This window comes from Idiotropiscis lumnitzeri, chromosome 18, assembly GCF_059441095.1.
Source record: "Idiotropiscis lumnitzeri isolate Australia: NSW breed Sydney's pygmy pipehorse chromosome 18, RoL_Ilum_1.0, whole genome shotgun sequence".
Classification (NCBI taxonomy): Eukaryota; Metazoa; Chordata; class Actinopteri; order Syngnathiformes; family Syngnathidae; genus Idiotropiscis; species Idiotropiscis lumnitzeri.
Window position 1 is genome coordinate 5,615,692 of NC_142408.1, and position 20,353 is coordinate 5,636,044.

At 39.8% G+C, this 20,353-nt stretch overlaps 1 protein-coding gene across 4 annotated transcripts in view; it reads right to left on the reverse strand.

Annotated features, from left to right (window-relative positions):
- Positions 1 to 9,089: 9,089 nt before the first annotated feature.
- hcn1 (hyperpolarization activated cyclic nucleotide-gated potassium channel 1) overlaps positions 9,090 to 20,353 on the reverse strand; it is a 68,323-nt gene continuing 57,059 nt past the window's right edge. For all 4 annotated transcript variants that reach the window (XM_088281207.1, XM_088281206.1, XM_088281208.1 and 1 more), the window contains one exon: positions 9,090 to 12,882. In XM_088281207.1, coding sequence (XP_088137333.1) covers positions 11,810 to 12,882 — 1,073 coding nt within the window. In that variant the 3' untranslated portion in view covers positions 9,090 to 11,809. The remainder of the gene's footprint in view (positions 12,883 to 20,353) is intronic.

Sequence of the window (20,353 nt, forward strand, 5' to 3'; positions counted from 1 at the left end):
GGAATGAATCGGTAATTGAGTTGGAATGTTCCAGAGTGAAAAAAATGGTGCAGTTTCAAGACTAAAATAACGTTTTACGACAAAACCCGGGCAAAAAGGTGTGTTTATAATATAAAAGTAGTGGTTTGGTATGGCATCTTGTTGCAAAGGGACAACGTCAAGTGAGAGGAGGCGATGGGCGTGTTTTCCCGCAGTTTTTTCCGATGTTTGACGCTTTGACCCGTATAGAAATAAACTCGCAATGTTACAAGAATTGCATCAAAATAGCATCAACGAGAGAAAAAGTCAGAATGTCAGCACGTCACGAGAAGATTATATCGTCCAATCCTATTCATGCATTGTCTTCTCATTCTTCAGCATCCACTTCAACGACTATGACATCCATTTCATTTCGTCTCTCAGCATTCACGTTCTCGGAACAAAAGTGAAGCCCGCCCTCGCTTACTGGCTTCTTCTTCTTCTTCTTCGTTAGTGAGACAGCAGGTTCATAAGCAATTTCCTTCCTGTCATTTCAACGCTTCAGTGGTTCACCTGCTGCACGTACACGGAAACTGTCTCGCTATTCACTGGCAACTGCGACTCATCTGCTGACCAAAGAGATCTTTGGACTATTATCACTTTATTCTCAGAATATTACACTTTTTTCTCTTTTCTTTTAGTATTTGGTTGGATTATACATATGCACACACATGAAATAAATAAATTAAAAAAATATATATAAATAATAAATAATAAATAATAAATAATAAATAATAAATAATAAATAATAAATAAATAATTAATAAGTATATTTATGTATATAAATAAATATAAATATATAAAAATAAATATATACTTTTGTAGAAATATTTCGAACAACAAAGTTTTTCTGTGAGGACAAATAAATGACAAAATATTTTAAATGTGAAAAAAATATACATCCAACAAAAATACGTGCTTAGCTGCCATCTGACGGCGTGCCACATGTGATTATTTCTATAATTGGCGTATGAATATTCAACCGGGTGACTTTTGCTTATCATTGTACGACAATTCCAAACACAAAAGGTGACTTCAAACATTTCCTTTAAGGTTAAAAAGCTTTTATGATGCTGACATTGTATTTTGATTGTCATTAAAGTTGAACATGGAAGCACAATTGTACGGCGCAACAAGCAAAAAAAAAATAAATAAAAAAAGAAAATCCCTAAGCCGATTTAACTGTTTATCAGCAGCCGACATCAAGCACCAGATTGAGAACTACCGCCACAGAAGCACACGCGCGCAGATCAATATGAATAACCTCCCGCCGTCCTTGGGATCACCGCGTCTCACCCCTCCCTTTTTGTTTCTTTTATTGCCAGGTACTCGCGTACGCTTTGGAATGATCCTTCCTCTCCAGGATCGTGTCCGATGCAGATAATAAGAAAGTATTCCTTTGAGGCCTTTGTGACCACGTGGAGAGCCGCGAGCATCATAAACTAATACTAAACTAATTTGATGAGAATCAAATTCGAATAATTAAGTTGCAGTGTTACGATGTGACATGTTATGTGACATTTTATGAATATTCTTTTGATAAATAAAATTGTAATATTAAAATTTAACATTCCCCTCTCCCCTCCCAATAAAGAAGTCATACTTGTAACAGTAATAAATAAATAAATTAATAAATATTGTAAAGGGTTTTTGGAAAGTCACGTTTCTCTTATTTGGATATTTTGCCTTGAGATTGTGAGTTTTTGTGTGTTTCCAGATATAAGCTTTCATCCCGCTGATTTTTTTCACAATACTCACAGGCATATATATTCTTTATCCTCTGCGAAAAAAAAACAAAAAAAACAGGATTACATGACTGTTACACGTTTGTGCTTTTTTAATTTGCAATATAAGCGACGAGATCATCGTGCTTGAAGCTAACATTTCGATTATTACAGATTTATTCTCAAAGTATCAACATTTGTGTTGGGTAAATTTAGTCATATTGTGACCTTTTACGTTGCGTCGACAAGTAACAATCATGGAAAAAGGAAACGGAAAGACAGAAGTGAGTTCCCTGCTTTAATTCCTTTGGACGGGCAGAATATGGTTGCGGCTGGAGATGCCGACGAGCAGATGGCGGCAACGAGGCAATCCATGCAGGGAAAATGTGAATTAGGAGATTTTTCCGGCAGGCCTCTTTGCACTAATGTGACATTTCACAGATCCTAAACAACGCAACCAAAACACCACGTCTTGAAACAAAAAAAAAAAAAAAAAAAAAAAAGCATCACTCTTATGCAAGAGGATTTTCCACTACAGTTTATTATTTATTTATTAATTTTTTTTTTTTGCACTTTGCTTTTCCCATGCGATTAACGTCTTGTTCCGCTCTTCCGTGACTCCCACCCAGCCTGCCGCAATAGCCCAAGGGCACCTCCTGGACCGGCGTGACCCGGATGAGAAGAGAGCTGCTAATAAACCGGTTCAGCTGGCCTATGGTAACGTAAACGTGCGTTTGAGAAGTCGACAATTTTTTTTTTTCTAATTTGGCCAAATCTGCAGATGCGCTGCGGGACGAGGCAGAAACGTCAGTGAGTCGTAGCGCATCTGTCAAATTCACAAACACGCTGAAGTAGTCCATTGCCCCAGCATGGGGAAAGTGTCCAACTCAATCTGCGCAAAATGAGTCCAAATCAGGAGAAGTGGTTTCACTTTCAACATAATCGCCAATCTTAATTGTTTGCTTCCGTTTCGCCAGTCGGGCGAAGGTGTCAATCAGCGGGCACACCTTCCTGAAGTCTTTTGCACTTTTCTCCTTGTGATTGATTCAGCCTTCACACCTGTCACTCAAACTTTTAAAATGTCAGAAGGTGGGAGGGGTGGCACCGTTTTTCGGGGGGGTTGGGGGGGGGGATCAAACAAGGACGACGGCTGGAAGTCAACATGGAGGAATTTCAAGACTTCCTGGGGAATGAGTCATCACCGCACGTATTCAGATGAAATTCGGATGACTCTTCATGGAAAATTAATGGAGGAAATAAAAGCGGGAACGCTCATGGTTGGAATATTGAAATCCAATTAACACGCATTCAAATGCGGGTCACGATTCGGTTTCCTCAACATTCTATTTGTTTGTCTACGCATGTCAAGAGGAATACTTCAAATGTTTTGATTTGTGATTTTTATGAATGTTTCATGTATTAGCCAATTCGAAGAAAGAATTTTAAAGTGAAACATTTAATTTACAGGCATATGAAAAAAAATCTGTGTAAAATTTTAAACTATACTTTCACAACCTAACTATTTAATACATTATTTGGATTAATTAATTTTATATATTGTATATACTTTTTTTCGTATGTCACCACCTACAGGACTGGGGTGTAATAACACTGACATTGATCACGTCATGTTTTTTTTTTCTTTTTTTTTTTTTAAATCCAATGATAGCCATGTTTAATTTTGTTGCTCCTTGGAGAATTTATGTGCCAGTGAGCAGAAGAAAAGCCCCGGTCATCTAAGGAGACTGCATGCAAGTATCAGAGGTTCTTAAGACAAATGATGACGCCATTAATTCATAAAATAAGAAAGAAGGAAAGAAAGAAATCTTGACTAGTGTGACCTTAATGCCTGAGATTATATCTGGATTGAAAGACGAAAAAAACCAAAAAAAAAAAACATCTGGCATGCAAGCATCCGACGAAAGAACACAACATGACTTGGGAGTATACAGATTATAAAAAATAAATAAATAAATAAACTCACTGTTCTGTTTCCAAGCCATGTCATGTGACTTGTTGCTAAGCAGACTTCATGGGGCACAATCATAACTGCCCCACATGCCACCAAAAAATAAATCACATTCTAAAAAAGCATATGACGCCGCGTTATAGGAAGCTGGTGGCAAACTAATGGAATTACGGCAGATCCCTTTCAGATCGTTTTTATTTTAGGGAGGGAAAAAAATTAAAATTAAAAAAATGGAAGCTTATGCGCTATAACAGACGGTTTGGGATTGCAGAGCTTAGACAGAGGTCACTCTCGATTCATAACGCCAGGCAGATTTGTGCATGCAAACGTCTCGGTGACATCAAAGTGGACGAGTGGCGAGCAGACGGCACACGTTGGGTGGGGGGGGGGCTCGGCCCACGCCCACCGTCATCGTGATATGACAATAAGATAGTTAATAAAGTTATGGATAGCCCAACAAAAAAAGTGGAATTGACGGTGGGGTGGGGATTTGCTTTAATCTGGCAGGAGGTTTAGCCACAGCGGGATTATTTACTGTTACGCAGGAAGCTTTAGGTGTCACATGGCTGTGGAGTCTGGCATTGGTGGGTGTGGGGGGTGGGGGGTTTCTGGTAGTGATGACATCCATTCACCCTTCCAATGAGCACATGATGCTTTTTTTTTTTTTTTACCTCTGTGATGACAAAGTGATGAGGATAAAAATGGAAGGGCATAATATATCACAGTCCCGTAAAAATAGGTATGCCCATAATAATTTTAAGTTTAACAATAAAATGTAACATCCTTTTTTTGTTAAATTATAATTTAAAAGAAGAAAAAAATACTACCAATGATATTTTTTGTTGTTTGTTCAATAATAGTATTAGCTTCTAACCACAAACAACGACTTAAAAAGAAACACTTGCGCTTTGGGAAAAGCAAACAATATTTTGTAGTTAAAGTACGAGATGGAGGCGACAGCAGCGGATTTGGCCGTTAAGATGACAGGAACGAGCATTGGTGCAGAAAACGAACCCCCGGTGTGAAATTGATGGAAAGTTGCATTGCATGAAGGCGACGACGATGATGAACCGGGCGTGCTGACAGCTCATCGATAGACTTGTAAGCGGCGACGGCGCGAGCGCACGCACAGAGGAGGCCGCAAACGATTGCGGATTAAACAGTCCAGGTGGCAAATATGATAAATTTCCTATTAAGATTAATTCGGTAGCGACGGGAATTTTTAGGCATGTCGTGGTTCGGAAAGGTAAAGTTGCTAAATGCTTATTAGTTGAAGGTGGAGTCAGCGACGTCATTAGAGTGTGTTGAGCTCAGTGCTTTTCAAATAGTGGGGCGCGCCCCCCCCCACTGGACCCTGGGGAACATGCTTTTTTTTTTTAGCCGTACTACAATAAAGAGTAATTGCAAATCCACTCCAGTAGGTGGCAGTGGCGCTCTCCTTGCTCATTGTGCGAAAATGCTACTATTTGCCGCGGGAAGTGGGTGGTGGGTGAGGGGTGCGAATTGTTTTCTTCTTGCCTTGGGGAGGGGCGGGGGGGCAAATTTGATGACTTGCAGAGCTCAAATCTCGCAAGAATGAAAATGCTTTCGTCTCCCTCTTGTGCCGCCACAATGATGCGTTTTCTATCTATGATTCCTCTCACACGACGATGATGATGTGTGTGCGGTGTCTGTGTTCGTGGGTCACGAGATAACAAGAAGCCCGCGACCTCCGTGCGGAGGTCAGTGGAGATGTCGGGCCTCGGCACGCGAGGTTAAACGCGATGTGAAGGCGAGATGCTAGCTGGAAAGGTCGTCGTTGATCGCAGCGCATCTGGCGACTGCACAGCAATCACAAAACCGATGAAAAAGAAGGATCAAAGAAGAAAGAAAGAAAGATGGAGGAATCACTGAGTCAGCATCGTGTCAGGAATGGCTAATCAAAAATAAAACAAAAATATCTGATATACTGATTTTCACTCATCCATGCAAATTCAAGTATTAGATTCTTAAAAAATGCTAATGATTACTAATGCTTGTTAATGTTATCAATTATGTTAGTAATATTTCACAAACTTTCTTTTTTACTTGTTGGGTAAAGATTTAATTTTCCCACTATTTTCTTGAGAATATTTTATTTTAAATATTTTATAGATATTTCATTAGTTTTTTTTTAAATTGTTAATTAATCAAAAAATGCATGTTTTGCAAAGATTTTATTTTGAATTTATTTTACTAATATATTGTGTACATTTTATATTGTCCGACTTTGAAATATTTGTATTCATTTTATATATTTGAAATATTTTTATCTATTTATTATGTAATTATTTTAGTATATTTAGTGACATTTTGTTCATATTTATAAATCACATTATTGGTACCTTTAATCTTTTTATTTATAGTTTTTATTTCTTGTTTCTGCTCAACTTTCATTCCGTCTCAGCCAATGAGCTGCATGTGTTCTTAAACTAAATAATGGAAAAAACAAAACAAAAACAACCTCTAAAATTTGTGCAACCACCGAGGAAGGTCAATCAATTTTGATTGCTAATTCAATTTAAGAAGAATTTCCGCTAGCGGATGTGCGCGATGGCGCTGATGAAATTCAATCCAAAATGTCTCCTTGATGGGCGTGCCTTCGTACGGTTGCACGCAATCGCAACTCAACGTGCACATGCTGTCCTTGCTGCCAAGTCAATGAAGCGCCCACACCACAAGGACACGCAACATGCGTGATGGCCGACCCTGAGCCGTAACGAGCGCTTTCAGGTAATTGAATCCAAGTGAGACCATCACAAGGCGGGAAAATTTAGTGGTCGCCTCAATGTCGGCTAAGGTGAAGACAAGAACAACCAGACGAACTCATCAGGACCTGATGAGCAAGGACCTCCAGCTTTCATTGACCTCATGTCGCCGTCAATTAAGACCACAAGAGCAGAAAAACAAGAAGACTTCAGAAATCAATACAGTGAAGGAGCATCGAAATGGATTGTTGCCACGCAAAGAAAAAAAAAAGTTCAACGCCTTACAAGGTGACAAATTTAGAATTTAACGTTTCATTTTTTTTTTTCAAAATTTTCTAGTGTCTTCTGGCCAAAAATGTTATTCTTATAATTTGTCAAATAGCGTTTTTTCAACATTTCATTTTTTTTTTAATTAAATCTCAAAATGTTACAACTGATTCGCTTGAATAAACATGATTTAATTCTCACGAGATTATTTGTTTTTACATAAAAAAGTTCAAATATTTTTTTGTAAACTTTCTCCATTCACAGATTGTCTTCTTTTTTTTCTTCTTTTAGCATCAACTCATTCACTACCAGCCGAGTAAAAATAAATGGATCTTTGACGCCTTTAGCCGTCAATGGCATTTTAGTAACAATTTAATAAATGCAGAATTTCAACAATTTTTTTTTTTTTTAACAACAAATAAGCGGATGCTTTTCGTCATATTGTAAGAAGGAACGTCTGCCAAAAAGCTTACCTCAGTGCTTTCCCATGCAGATGGAGAACCAAGAGAGCGCCGGCACCATGTGGTCATCCCGGCAGCCCTCCCAAGCTTTCGCTCATCGGACGCCTTCCAGGCGAGGCTCAGCCGCCTCGGGCACGAATTGCTCGGGACTTCGCCACTTGTTAAATTTTCTGTTACTCTTGAGGGATCCTAGCGGAGTTCGCCCGTCATTTTGTGGCGCCGGACGGAAAGGGCGCAAGGGACTGTCCTGAGGGGCGTGCCGGGGTAGCAGGCTATAGCATGCCTTTTTTTTTTTGTTTTTTTTGCTAAGAGCCATATGGTTCCTGGAGAACCGCAGAGAAAGCCGTGTCACTCATTGGCAGGATTTCAAACCACGGGAGTTTCATCATGCTTCTCTGTGGACTCTTCACAGGCAAGATCCGAATGTACCGCATTTGCCCTGTCCACAATGCGGAGGGGGGCGTGAGAGACCCCGGGGAACTTTTTTTTTTTTTCTCCGCTGTACTACAATAAAGTGTAATTGCACATCCACTCCAGTAGGTGGCAGTGCGGGACAATGGCTTTGGTATCCGACTGAAAGATGATGATGCCAACTGTAGCTTTGCTAACATGTTTAGACACGCTAACAAGGTCACTTAGCTTGATTCAAGACACTTACTGTCGAATAAATGTGAGTGGAATTTTTAACAAAAAAAAATCAGCTAATAATGACGTGTTTTTTTTGCAGCTATTACGTTCCAAGCCCGAGAGACACTGACGTATTGTTTTCATATTTAAAAAGCTCCATGGATGTAATTGCTAAGCTTGCCATTGGGAAGGAAAGGATCCCTCTGTGACAAAGACAAAACGTCTGGAAAAGTTGAAGTGAAGCCGAAGAATTTTTTTTTAAGAATTAATTTCCCGTGTATACAATTACTTTTCATTAAGGCTGAACGTCGTGACTGCGATAACGCGGCAACAGCAAAGCAATGGCGTCGTTCCAATCGAGCCTTTGGAGATTTTTTCCAGACAAGTTCCACTTGATGCTCGGAACAAAGAAAGCAATCTTTCTGACCTGCGAGGGAGGGAATTTGTCTTTGGGGTTGGCAGCTTTACGACTTTGGTCCTGGAACTCGAAAGGTAATGAATGGAAATCCCGACTCGAAGCTATTTCCGATACTTCACTGGAACTGCTGACTCTTCCGGAACCTTTTCCCGATCCAAAAGACCATGACACACACTGGCTTTAAATGACAATATGTCGTTTATTTTCTACATCTTAAAGGTTTATTATTTACAACCAAAAGAAAAGAAAAAAAAAAATGAAAGAAAAATCAAAAGGATTTTTTGACAAACGCTGTTTGTCTGCATATTATTGTAAGAAAGTTTACATTAATCTTTCTTTTCCTCCGCAAAGAAACTCGGTAAACCGAAATGTGGCTCTCGTCCTCTGCGGAAATTCTTTTTGCATCTCTATTTTTCTTCCGCCTACACCAAACAAACCGACGAACGACGACTAAAAAAAAATAAAAAAAAAAAAAAAAAAAAAGGAACGCAACGGAATTGAGAATATACATCCAAACATATGTGCTGGTTTGTTTCTGGTTTCTGTGCGTTGCTAATGTGTATGCTTGGTACGTCGCCATTAATGCCCGTCTGGTCACTGTGATGGGTGGAGTGAGGAAAGGAAAAAAAAAAAAAAAAAAAAAGCAAAAGCACATTGCTGGGAAGCGCTCCCTCTGAAGGCAAGTATTTAAAAAAAAAAAAAAAAACAGTTTAAAGCCTGTGATGCGTCGTCACTCATTCTACGCAACTATGGCAGATTCACGATTAAGTGCTCGTAGTTGGATATCTGCCTCCCAAAAATGTTCCGTTTTCTACTGGAAAAGTGCAATTTGTAAAACAAAAGACAATGATTTTTTTTTTTTTTTTTTGCTTTGGCCGGTTTCCTTACACAAACATCAGTGGCGCGCTACAAAAAAGTAAAGGTAAGAAAGGTGCTCGCCGTTTGTACATCTTGTCGTGCATGATATGACGGGGTTAAGACCCCTCCTAACCCCCCCCCCCAAAAAAAAAATCCACTTCACAGTTAATTGCGTGAATGTGAGAGAGAAAAAAAAAAAAAAAAAAAGACGGATGCCGTGAGACATTTGGCCGTCGTCGCAAACTCCTTTCCTGTCTAAAGAAAACAAAAAATAAAAACTCCACGCAAAACATGTCAAAGAGGAACGTCAGGATGAACCGAGGAAGGGCGGAACATGGCTATCGTTTAGGCACAAATACGTAAGAATGTCCATGTGAAAAGTCGATGCTCGCACAGACCACATCGAGGCGGACGGACAATGAACAGAAGCAAACATCAACATTGAACGACAACATTGTTTTTTTTTTTTCTTGATTTCTTTTTTTTTTTTTTGGGGTTGTTGTTGTGACAGTGCATGCTTTCATTGACGGCGGCGGTGGGATCATATCGGTACAGTATCGACAAACACGGGGAGCCAAACGTTCATTCCCGGGAGGGGCTCGGATACGCTTAAGCGACCGATTTACGGAATGCGCCGGAAGTCGGAAATTATCGTGGAAGCCAAAAAAGACGACCGGCCCGATTTGATGTGTACTGGAACGAGTCGTGGCTTTCGCTTGGAAAGTTCTGCGTCTGTTTCGGGGGTCGGTTAAGCGTATGCGAGACCACGGGGAAGGATTCACATGAGACGTTGAACCTTAATGCAAACGGCAGCAATCTGCAGCCTTTTTTTTTTTGTTGTTTTTTTTGGGTAAAGCTCGCTCCGATGATTCACTCCTTTTGAAGGCATTTGTTTGTCAAGCCTATTTCTGACATTTGGACATTTTTTTAATATTCCATAAAGTTCCATAAAACATCTTGCAAAACGTGTGTAGATGTTGCCTTCATCAAAAAAAAAAATGTAAATTACACTGCCGCCACTGAGTTTTTCTAAAGCCAATCCGTTGAGGCAAATGGTTTCTGATGAAGGATTTTTTTTTTTTTTTTGAATTTACTGGTTTTATTTTTTTTACATTGTCATGAGAGTCACTCACACCAGTGAGCTTTTCTGTGATTTTTTTTTTTTTACCTTTTACTGTTTACTCGCTATTTTCCCCACTGAAGTTGACATTAACTCATTCGCTACCATTGACGGATATAGACGTACTTTCATTTTACCTGGGCTGGCAGTGAATGAGTTAAGGTTATGTCGTTCGAATGAGAATTGCGTCAAGATTCGACTCGGCTCGATAAAACTAAAATGAATTTGAAGCTTGAAACTAAAAAAAAATGTAAAAAAAAGTTCCATTTATCAAAATGTGCAAGGTAATATTGGGCAAGAAAGATGTTAGTTTATATGTATACCAGTTAATTAACCAATTTGAGTCTTGTATCTGAGCGCAGCAAACCTAATTTTCTGTCTCAAGGTTAAAAAAAAAATTTTTTTTAAAAAGAGGTGAGCTGAAATGCATCAAAGGAAATATCACTACAAAAATTGCAAATAAAATTCCCTTGGTCAAAACGGGATTCACGTTGAGTCAGTCCATCAGCATGCTGCATTTTTTTTTTCTTTCTTTGCATTAAGGTTCGTGTGTCAGCTTTGTCGCTTGCGGGTGAGTTAGCTAAATTCCTCGACAGAAGTAAGACATTTGTTTATGATAGAGAGAATGCACTACACAGTATCTGTAAATACTAGCTCTACAAAAATTATTTACAGCACACGTATAGGATATCTTTATGTCACAGTCTATTGCATAATGGTGATAATTCTTTAGTTTATAAATATTATAAATATACACAGAGTTTTCTTCTTTTTTCCCTTTCGTCATCACGTCACATTTCAACCATCCCAAATGAGGAATAGAAAACAAACGCACCCATCCGTCCTTTCGTCCATCCGTCACGCTCGTCTTAAAGCAGCATTTTCTGTTATTCACTCCGCTTAACACTGTCGAGGTTGCAAACACTTTCCGTACGGTGTTGGTTTCTGAAAGTCCAGAAAATTCCTTCGAGTTGAGCGGTGTGCTTTGTTTTTTTTTGTTAGTTTTTTTTTTTTAAAGATGATTTGCGAGTGTTTACTTTGCACGTATGATTCCACAGTGGCGCGAAACGCTGCTTCTCCTCTTCCTCGTTGGTGGAAAAGGAAGTCACAATCCATAATGCATTCCAGATTAAAAAAAATAAATAAAATGGAAAAAAAAAACTGAAATATATAAATAAAAATTTCATACATTGTATATAATTCATTCTATTTCTCAGAAAGGAAGACTCATGTTTTTTTTTTTTTCCTACAGCTTTTTTTCAATTGCCATTGCGAAATATATTAGAATTGGAATTGGACACGCCGTCACATGCACTCGCGCATTCTCCCAACGCTCCCATTCGTCCCATATATTTATACACACACATACAGGCCATATACCAGATATGTGTATTTGTAGTTATGGCATGAAAGAAAAAGAGATTATCTGTATAATATACATTCTTAAGTAGGGTGACAATGTGTTTAAAATATAATACAAGGGCTTCGTATGTACACAATTCCAATGAGGTTATTTGAGAAGAGAAAACAATGCGGAAATAGTTTGGAGCTCCTCCATGGTTAAGATAAATTAAAAAAAAAAAAATAATAATCAAAAAGTAAAAAAAAAAAAACAATGCGATCATAAATTAGATGCAAAGCGCATTTTGTCTTGCTCAGTCTCCGTACTGCTCAGGACAGAATCTCTCCGAGAGCCCGGCGATTCCCTGTGCTGGCCTGATGACGACGAGGCCGCCGCCGCTGCCGCAGCCGCCGCCGCCGCCGATGAGGAGCGCACGGGTGGCAGGGCCCCTGACGACATCTGCCGGAACAAATTGACTCGCTGGGGAACTGTGGTGCGGATGCCGCTTTGGAGGCTCAACCCCTGGATGGCCGCCGCCGCCGCCGCCACCGTGGCCGCAGGTGGCGCAATGGAGGCCAGCGAGTCGCCCGAGGCTTGGTGCGCCCGCGGCCCCATCGACGTGTCGTGGGGCAGGGACGGCTGCGAGGCCGACAAGTGTCGCACGTCTCGACTCAAGCTGCCCGACTGCAGAGCCTGCGCGCTCTTGTGAACGTCCCCTCGCTGGGGCGATGGGACTTGCTGCTGCTGCGGAGACTGCTGCTGCGTCGCACTACCGCCTGCGGCCGACACCGGCGGCGGCTGGCTGAGTTGCGACTGCTGCGCGGTGAGAGACGGCTGCTGGATGAGTGACAGCTGGGACGCCGTGGGAGAGCCATATTGGAAGCTCCGGCTGGCCAGTGGCGTCTGTACTGGTGGGCTGCACATGGCGGCCGTGAAGGAGCACGGCGACATGATGGCCCCCTGGAGCGGCGTCTGCGGGTTGGCTGAGGACGAACCGAGGTGGGAAACGCTGGCAGCGGGGTAGAGGGCTGCGGCGGCGGCGGCCGGCAGCATGCGAGCGGCGGAGGCGTTGGCGATGGCTGAAGCACTGTAGGTCAAAGGTACCGACGACTGCTGGAACTGACTCATCCCGAAGGCGGCGGAGAAGGGCGGCTGCGCCGGCGAGTTAATGATGGAGTTGCCGGACATCGGTGTCGAGTTCAACCCGCTGAGCGACTGCTTGCGGTCCACCATCATCACCATTTCCCGGTCCTGGCGAATGATCTGCTTCAAGATCTCGTTTTCCTGCGTGTTGAAAACGCCGGCGTTCAGGTCCTTCTGGAATTTCTGCAGCAGCAACGAGTTCTTCTTCCCTGTTGGGGAGCAGTCGGGAGAGGTGAGCTGGCCTGGCGAAGGGCGCGCACACTGACAAGTAAATAAGATCAAGTTGCAGCTTGAAGAATAGATCAGTGGTGCCAAGTCTCCAACGACCGATAATTCTCGTTCCCTCTTAAGTTACTCTAAGTCAGTCAAACTCAAATATACAGTGGGCCGAAAAGCAAAACGTGAACAAAGCCGTGGGCCAGCATTTAATTGATTTATCTTTTTATTGAAAATTTGTATTTTATTTATTTTTTAAAATGACTATTATCATTTTGAATGTTACTATTATCATATAGAATATAAAATGGTATAGTAGTGATTTGGTATCGCCTCGCGGGCCAAATATAATTAGACTGCGGACCGAATTTGGCCCGCGGGCCAGAGTTTGACACCTGTGCTCTAAGACATTTTTCAGGCATTTGTATTTGAGTATTTTATTTTCACTTCCTGTATTTGAAAACATGTCTTATTTGAGCAAAATCAACCAGTTACGTTTTTAAACTTTGCGGATGACAAAACCGCATAAAAAAAAAAAATGATGTCAATCGATTGTGGTAAAGTCTACCGTGAAGCGAATTGTTTTGGTGTTGTCAGCTACAAGAATGATTCTGGTCCAGCCTAAAAACGAACAGCTTTTGGCGTATCTTTTGAAAAAACACCAACTGGCAAGATGTATTTTTTTCCCTGTTGTTATTATTTGCTAATTGGGGATTATTTTAGGGTAGTCAGTTTACAATGTTAGCAAAGCTAACACTTGGCATCGATAGCATAAAACGCAAGCTAGCTCATAACGCAAGCTAGCTCGACATGTAAAACGGGTATTGTACTTTACATACACATCTAAATCTCTACTTTTGTACCTGAACGCATTCCAGAGTCTTTACATTCTTCATTTTACTCACTTCAGTACTTTTGTCACCTCCGACCTCGACCAGCGATGGCCGTGCTAATTTTGTAACGTCTTCAAGCTGCACCTCGTACACATCCACTAAAGTCGGTCGTATGGAACGTGAGGCGTGAGATACACTGAATGGTGATGGTGACGATGGCGACTAGAGGGGTCTGAGAGGAAGGGGTGAAGGACACATAAGGAGACAAAGATTACGTGTGGCGTCGACTGGCGGAAAAAGTGCTGACCAAACACGGAATACTGATGAGTCGCAGCCACGCGTCACCACTCTGGACACTTTCCCTCCCAAAGACGGCACGACACGTAAATCTCATTGAAAATCACAGTCTATTCAAACCACAAGGACTAAGACACGTCACACAAGGACACCGACAATATTCACTTCTTGAGACAAAGTAGAGGGGGGAGAAAAAAAAAAAAAAAGTCTATTCTACCATTCTTACCACTGAGTGCTTTTGAGGTGATGTTCATATTTATGGATGAAACGGTTACGCATGGCGGAGTTGCGCTTCCAACTGGACCGCACAATTCAATTAGAACATTGCATAATTCCTCCAGTACAGCATTTTTTTCCCTTTTTTTTTTTTTTTAAAAAGAACTCGCCGCAGTGGGTGTCGTACGCACTGTTGAGCCTCCTGGGGCTTTTTTAAAAAAACAATTGATTCGAATTGAAAACGGGCTAATTATGCATCATAAAGGGCATGTTGTGCCCACGGGCACAGTGAATAATTCCTATTTTTCCACGCATGGTTTGGACTTGCATCATAGCAGCGTACGTCCAATATGGTGAAGCATTGGCAGACATCCGAGCAACATTTGGAAGAAGCCTGATGTCGTCACGTAGATTGAATGGATTGAAGCAAGGGGCCGCTGTACGACTACAGTTTTTGGAATCGATTTTTTTTCTAGAAATACAACAAGAATGCATTGTCGCTTTTTTTTTTTTTTTTTTTTTTAAATAAAAAGCTCCGAAATATACAATTTTGTTTTTCCTGAAAATCAATTCATGGAACAATTTTTTCTTGTAAAGTATTTTTTTTTTACTTTAAAAAGACAACTCGTAAATTGTCATTTTCACGACAATTTGTCTTTGTCGTAATATTGCAATTCTCAAATCATTACAACATTAACTCGATTTTCATGTCTTTCTCTCTCATAAAAGGAAATCTGTTGAATCATTTTTTTTCCTTAAAAAAGACAATAAATATTTAATTTTCTTAACCCTTTTGTTCTCGTAACAACAGCTGCTAATGTCCGACTTTTCTAATAAGATTTGTCTAATAAGTGTACAACTTGATTTTATTCAATTTTTTATTTTTTTTATTTAACTTTTTAAATATTATTTTATGATGACGATTCTTGCAAAATCGCAACTTTTCATCACGAAGTTCACACTGCCACTACGCATATCGCAATCGTGTCAGTCAACCAAGCGTTTCTCGGACCGACTTCTTTGAATCTTCACCGCCGCAGACAAACAGGCTTGGCCTTTTAAGACCCGCCGTGATGATACAGCGACTGAGGCAGTCCACGCCAAAGGATGTGTTTCTCTCGATCGCTGCGGGCCTCGCCTATCGACAACCTGTGACATAACGTTGCTGGCTAAAGAAGACGGAGTGGATGACGAGTACGCTCAAGGCTTCCGCCTCAGTCACTCCATCACGCCAAGACTCGCTCCGTCATCGAGGGGCTCAACGCTTCTCCGCATGGACGGCGGTTTTTCCGCTCAAGGCCACCGGTACGTTACCAAACTGGTGTCAGTTTTCAGAAGGATTGATGTTGATGTCACCTCTGTGGACTCGGGTTTCTCACTACAGACTACAGCGAGCACCATCGACGACCAGTTGACTTACAATGCCGTTTTTATGGCGTTTTTAAAGGTGACGGGGTTTAGCTCTGCAAATTGGAAGAACAGTAAACAAGTGAGAACGCTCACATGGCTGCTTTGACAACAAAATGTATGACGTCCTAAAGAGATCATAAGAACGGCGGGCACAGAAATTGTCGGTCGGCTTCACTTTGCTGAATCTTTGGCACTGCAAAATTTCTACGAGAGGTAGGCGGGCTACCTCTATGAGAAAAGGAGAATCAATGCCAAAGTACAGTTCAGTTGTATTTAACTTTTAAATTCAATACTTATTTTTCAAAATACTTCTTTCTTCATGCAATGTTACATTTTTCTCAATTAAAAAAAATTAAAATAATAATAATTATTCTTATTAAAATAACTTTTCCCCTTATGTATGGCGTGCCAATTATTTGTTATTTGAAATGTGAACATCTGAGTATCTTAAAGTGGTAATTACATAGGTTTCATGTTTCAAAATACATTTGAACGATATTAATTTTTTTAATAAAGCCTCACAAATTCAATATGAGCCTCAGATTCAGCAAATATTAATTTGTTGCTTATTATTTACCCTTCATAACATTTCCTTAATATTTTTATGCACTATCGAACAAAGTATTGGCAAAATTTAAAATGATAAAACTGAACCTAAAAAATCAAAACAAAAAAGGAAAATTATATCTTCCTCATGACACTAAATAATAAAAAAATAGGATGAAAAAAATGATATTCTCAGTTTATATGTATATATATATATATATATATATATATATATAGAGAGAGAGAGAGAGAGAGAGAGAGAGAGGTGTGTGTGTGTGCGTGTGTGTGTGTAATAACACACATTACCACCCACAAAGAAAAAAAATAATTACACAAATAAACGAGTACATAACCCAAACAAATTAAACAAAACATAAAAACAGAAGAAAACACACCCGAAACAAACATACTTTAGCATGAAAACAAACGTGACTAAAATCATGGTCAATGCGCTATTTAAAACAAACAAAATAAACATGCATATAATTTGAAAAACAACAGAATTTTCCTTTAAGGCAGGGGTGGGGAACCTCCGGAGGCCATATTGAATTAATGCAAAATATTATAATATTAATTTATATTACTATATACTATGATCATTTGTAAGTTAAACACCTTTGCCTTTCATTTTTGGAATCCAAGACGGGTCAAGTGCCCGTGCGAGCCACGTGAATGCTGCAAAAAAAAAAAAAAAATCTCCCCACCGCTGTTCTTAAAGAGAAAGCAACATTTCGTCATAGAGCATTGTCTGAAATCACTCAATAATAGTCAAAATCAGCTCCTTGTTCTTTTTTTGAGCAACCAAATGTTTGATTCCTATATGCTTAAAGTTGGAATGTGTCAAAACATTTTCGTAAGTAATGTAACAAAAACAAGACGGTGGCGGGTTGCGTTTGCAGACCTTGATACCTTTGAACAAAATAATTAAAAAGATCTGCAATAATCCGGGTTGCTATTCTGTGAAAGCAAAAAAAAAAAAAAAAAAAAAAAAAAAAATGGCATGTGAATGGGGCATCTTTGTTCCCTGGATTGTCTTGGTCGTCATCCGTGGACGAAGTGTGGATGGTTGGAATTATGTGAATGTATCCTAGTGCAGAGGAGGGAAGGGGTGGTGGGGGACAAGAAGCTTTTGGAGGATGAATTTGGGGGCGGGTCCAACTATGCCAGCCTCTATTGGTAGACTATTTTATTGAATTATTATTATTATTTTTTTTTTTAAATAAAGCTGCTGTTTGAATGTTGCAACTGGAATGAAGTGTTTACCTGGTGCCTACTCGTCGGCCAGAACACTCTTGAAAACGAGATGAGCTCGTCTCAAGACGGACTCCTGGTCAGGTGATTTTTAGATAGATAAAAGATCACGTCAAATGTGCAACATGTTACTTTTTTTTTTTTTTTTCTTCTTTTTTTTTTTTTTTTTCTTAAGAGCAAAACAAGCATGTGACCAAATGCAGTTCATGTATAAATATATAGAGAGAAAGAGAGAGAAACGATACAGTCATGACAACGTACGCGTCTTCCCTTGTATGAGACAAACTCCCCTGTTTGGTGTGTGTGGTGTTGGTGGTTGGTTGGTGGTTGGTGGTGGGCGGGACAGGAAGTGAAGCCGCTCTGAGTGGTGTCACTCAGAGTGGGCGGCTGTCTTTTTTTTTTTTTTTTATAATAGGAAAAAGGGCAAATGCAGATTTTTCACTCAGATTAAAGGGCATTATGTTGTGAAACGATACACAGACATTTAGACGCCTTACTCCGAATTTAAGAATGCAACCCCGTCTCCTTGGACTTACGTCATTATAATTTACAACAATACAATGCAAGTATGGATACATTTAGGGAGTATCGATACTTTCCATATTTTTGAACACGAACCTCTCCGTCCTTAAACGAAGCTAGTCTTCTAAGAACAGGCTACGTTTCAGTAACGGCTACACGTTCTGGAATTTTCTTTTGGAACATTCAAAGTCCTTAAAGTTGATTGAAGTGTGTCAGGAGCAGTTACTGCAGTGGTTTATGTGCTCTTCAAACTCATGCCACTAAAATAAATGTCAATTAGCACTTCAGTTCAAACTTTGGGAACACTTGCCTCGGTGAGTTAATACATATTTGAAGGTTAATACTTCATATACATTTTAAGGATCACAATCCGGTATCGGATCGCCACCCAAGTATCGGGATCCGTATCGGAGCATGACCCCCCAAAAAATAAAATAAATAAATAAATAAATTAATTAATTAATAAATTAATAAAATAATAATAATAAAGAGGAAAATATATATTAAAAAAAAAAAAAAAGAAATATGAACTATAATAGTTCATATTGGACGTAATTTCCAAAGAGAAAAGGTTGCCTTCATTCAGTGAAACCCGCATGTCGTCTTGACTGAGTGGCGCTAATCAATGTGTTGTGTTGCACCGGAGCAGAGTGTCCTGACACGGTTCCACTAACTCGGCGTAATGAGACCACAATCGGGCGTATTGACGCACCTGAAGGATGCACAAATACATGAACATGACAGTGTAAAGCAACAGGAACAGGTTGATACACACCGCAGCTCCACCACTGACAACATAATGGAACATAATCGGCACATTGCAAACTTTACCCATTAGCACATTCGAAAAAGAGCGCACGGAAAAGGCGGTTTGCCACCGACGGGCGTTGTTACGACTTTAACTCACCGTGTGCTATTTTTGAAACGCCACATATGACAATACACGGATACACAGTGTGCTTTGGGCGCTTTTGTGAGCGTGTAATTGGTCGAAAAACAACGCTGAGCTGAGCGTATGGTCGGAGGGAGACGCTGGGCTCAGCTCCAGCCGCCCAGCCGAGTGAGCGGCGCGGAGGCAAATGCGGAGCCGGCGAGCCTGCGCACCCTTTTTCATGTTTGTGGCCCCCCAAAAAAAGGCAGCCCAAATATCTTGTGTTCTCTTTGTGTGCCGTAACAAGGTTAGCATCAAGTTAGGGCTCAAAAAGTTGGTGTTTAATATTACAGTGGAACCTCTGAAATGGAAAGAGAACAGAGAAAATGTCAAAAATGTGGAAAAGTGTCGGATTTATGACATGCTGTTAATCCGGATTTGAATTATTTCCGGTTGTGCCTTTTTTTTTTTTAATCATTTTATTGGGCCCATTTATTGCAACATAATGTTTATTCAATTTCTCCCAGTTTCACAATTGTTTTCATTTCATTGCGGTTGAGGGTTCAATTCCGGCTCCAGCCTTCCTGTGTGGAGTTTGCATGTTCTCCGCTGTGCCTGCGTGGGTTTTTTCCGGGTTTAATAAATAATAACATTGAAAAAAATTAATTTCTTGCTTTATTAAGGCCATTAAACATTTCAACGACAGAATGTAAAATCCAGATTTTGGTTGCTCGTAGGTGTGCATTTCAATTTCAGTAATTATTACTTTATTATCCGCGGTCTGTAGATGACTTTTTGACCCAAACTAGTTGTTGTTTTTGATTCAGGATCAATAGCAAAAGGTAGTAAAATCATTATATTATTTCTGCGAGGTGTATATTTGTTGCATCTTCATGAGAGTTATTGTTTTATTTTTTTATTATATCTTTTTTAATATATTTTTTATCTGGGCCATTCATCATTCTACGGTTTGATATTTTCAAAAGAGGTGAAAAAAATCCATTTATTTTGATTTTTTTTGTAAACATTATTATTCATTCTAACCTTTGATTTTTGGCAGTTACATTTATTGTCATAAATCAATCATCCTTTGACTTGTGGTCTTTATTCTCTCCGATTAAAGGTCGGCTTTACTTCTTCCAGCTAAGATTTTATATGGTATTATTCCGACCAATATTTCTTGTGTCTTTTTGAATAAAAAAAAAAACTGCGGTGTGCTCTTATTTGGACTTTCACCAGATCAATGACAATTTTCTTTTTTAATGGTGCCAATAATTTTGGGCCAAATGGACTTTGTATTTCTTTTGTGTGTACATTTGTTGCAGTTTTATGACTTCATGTCGTTTCTTATGGGAACATTTTGTCTTGCGCTTCGACGGAGAGGTTCCACTGTAAGGGCCAATGAAAAATGATGGCAAAACCCAAATGACAAATTGAGGTCCCTGAAGTAAAATATTGCCCAGTTTCTTTCCTACATGTGCCCCTTTTAACTTCATACCTTGTTTACTATTCCATGGC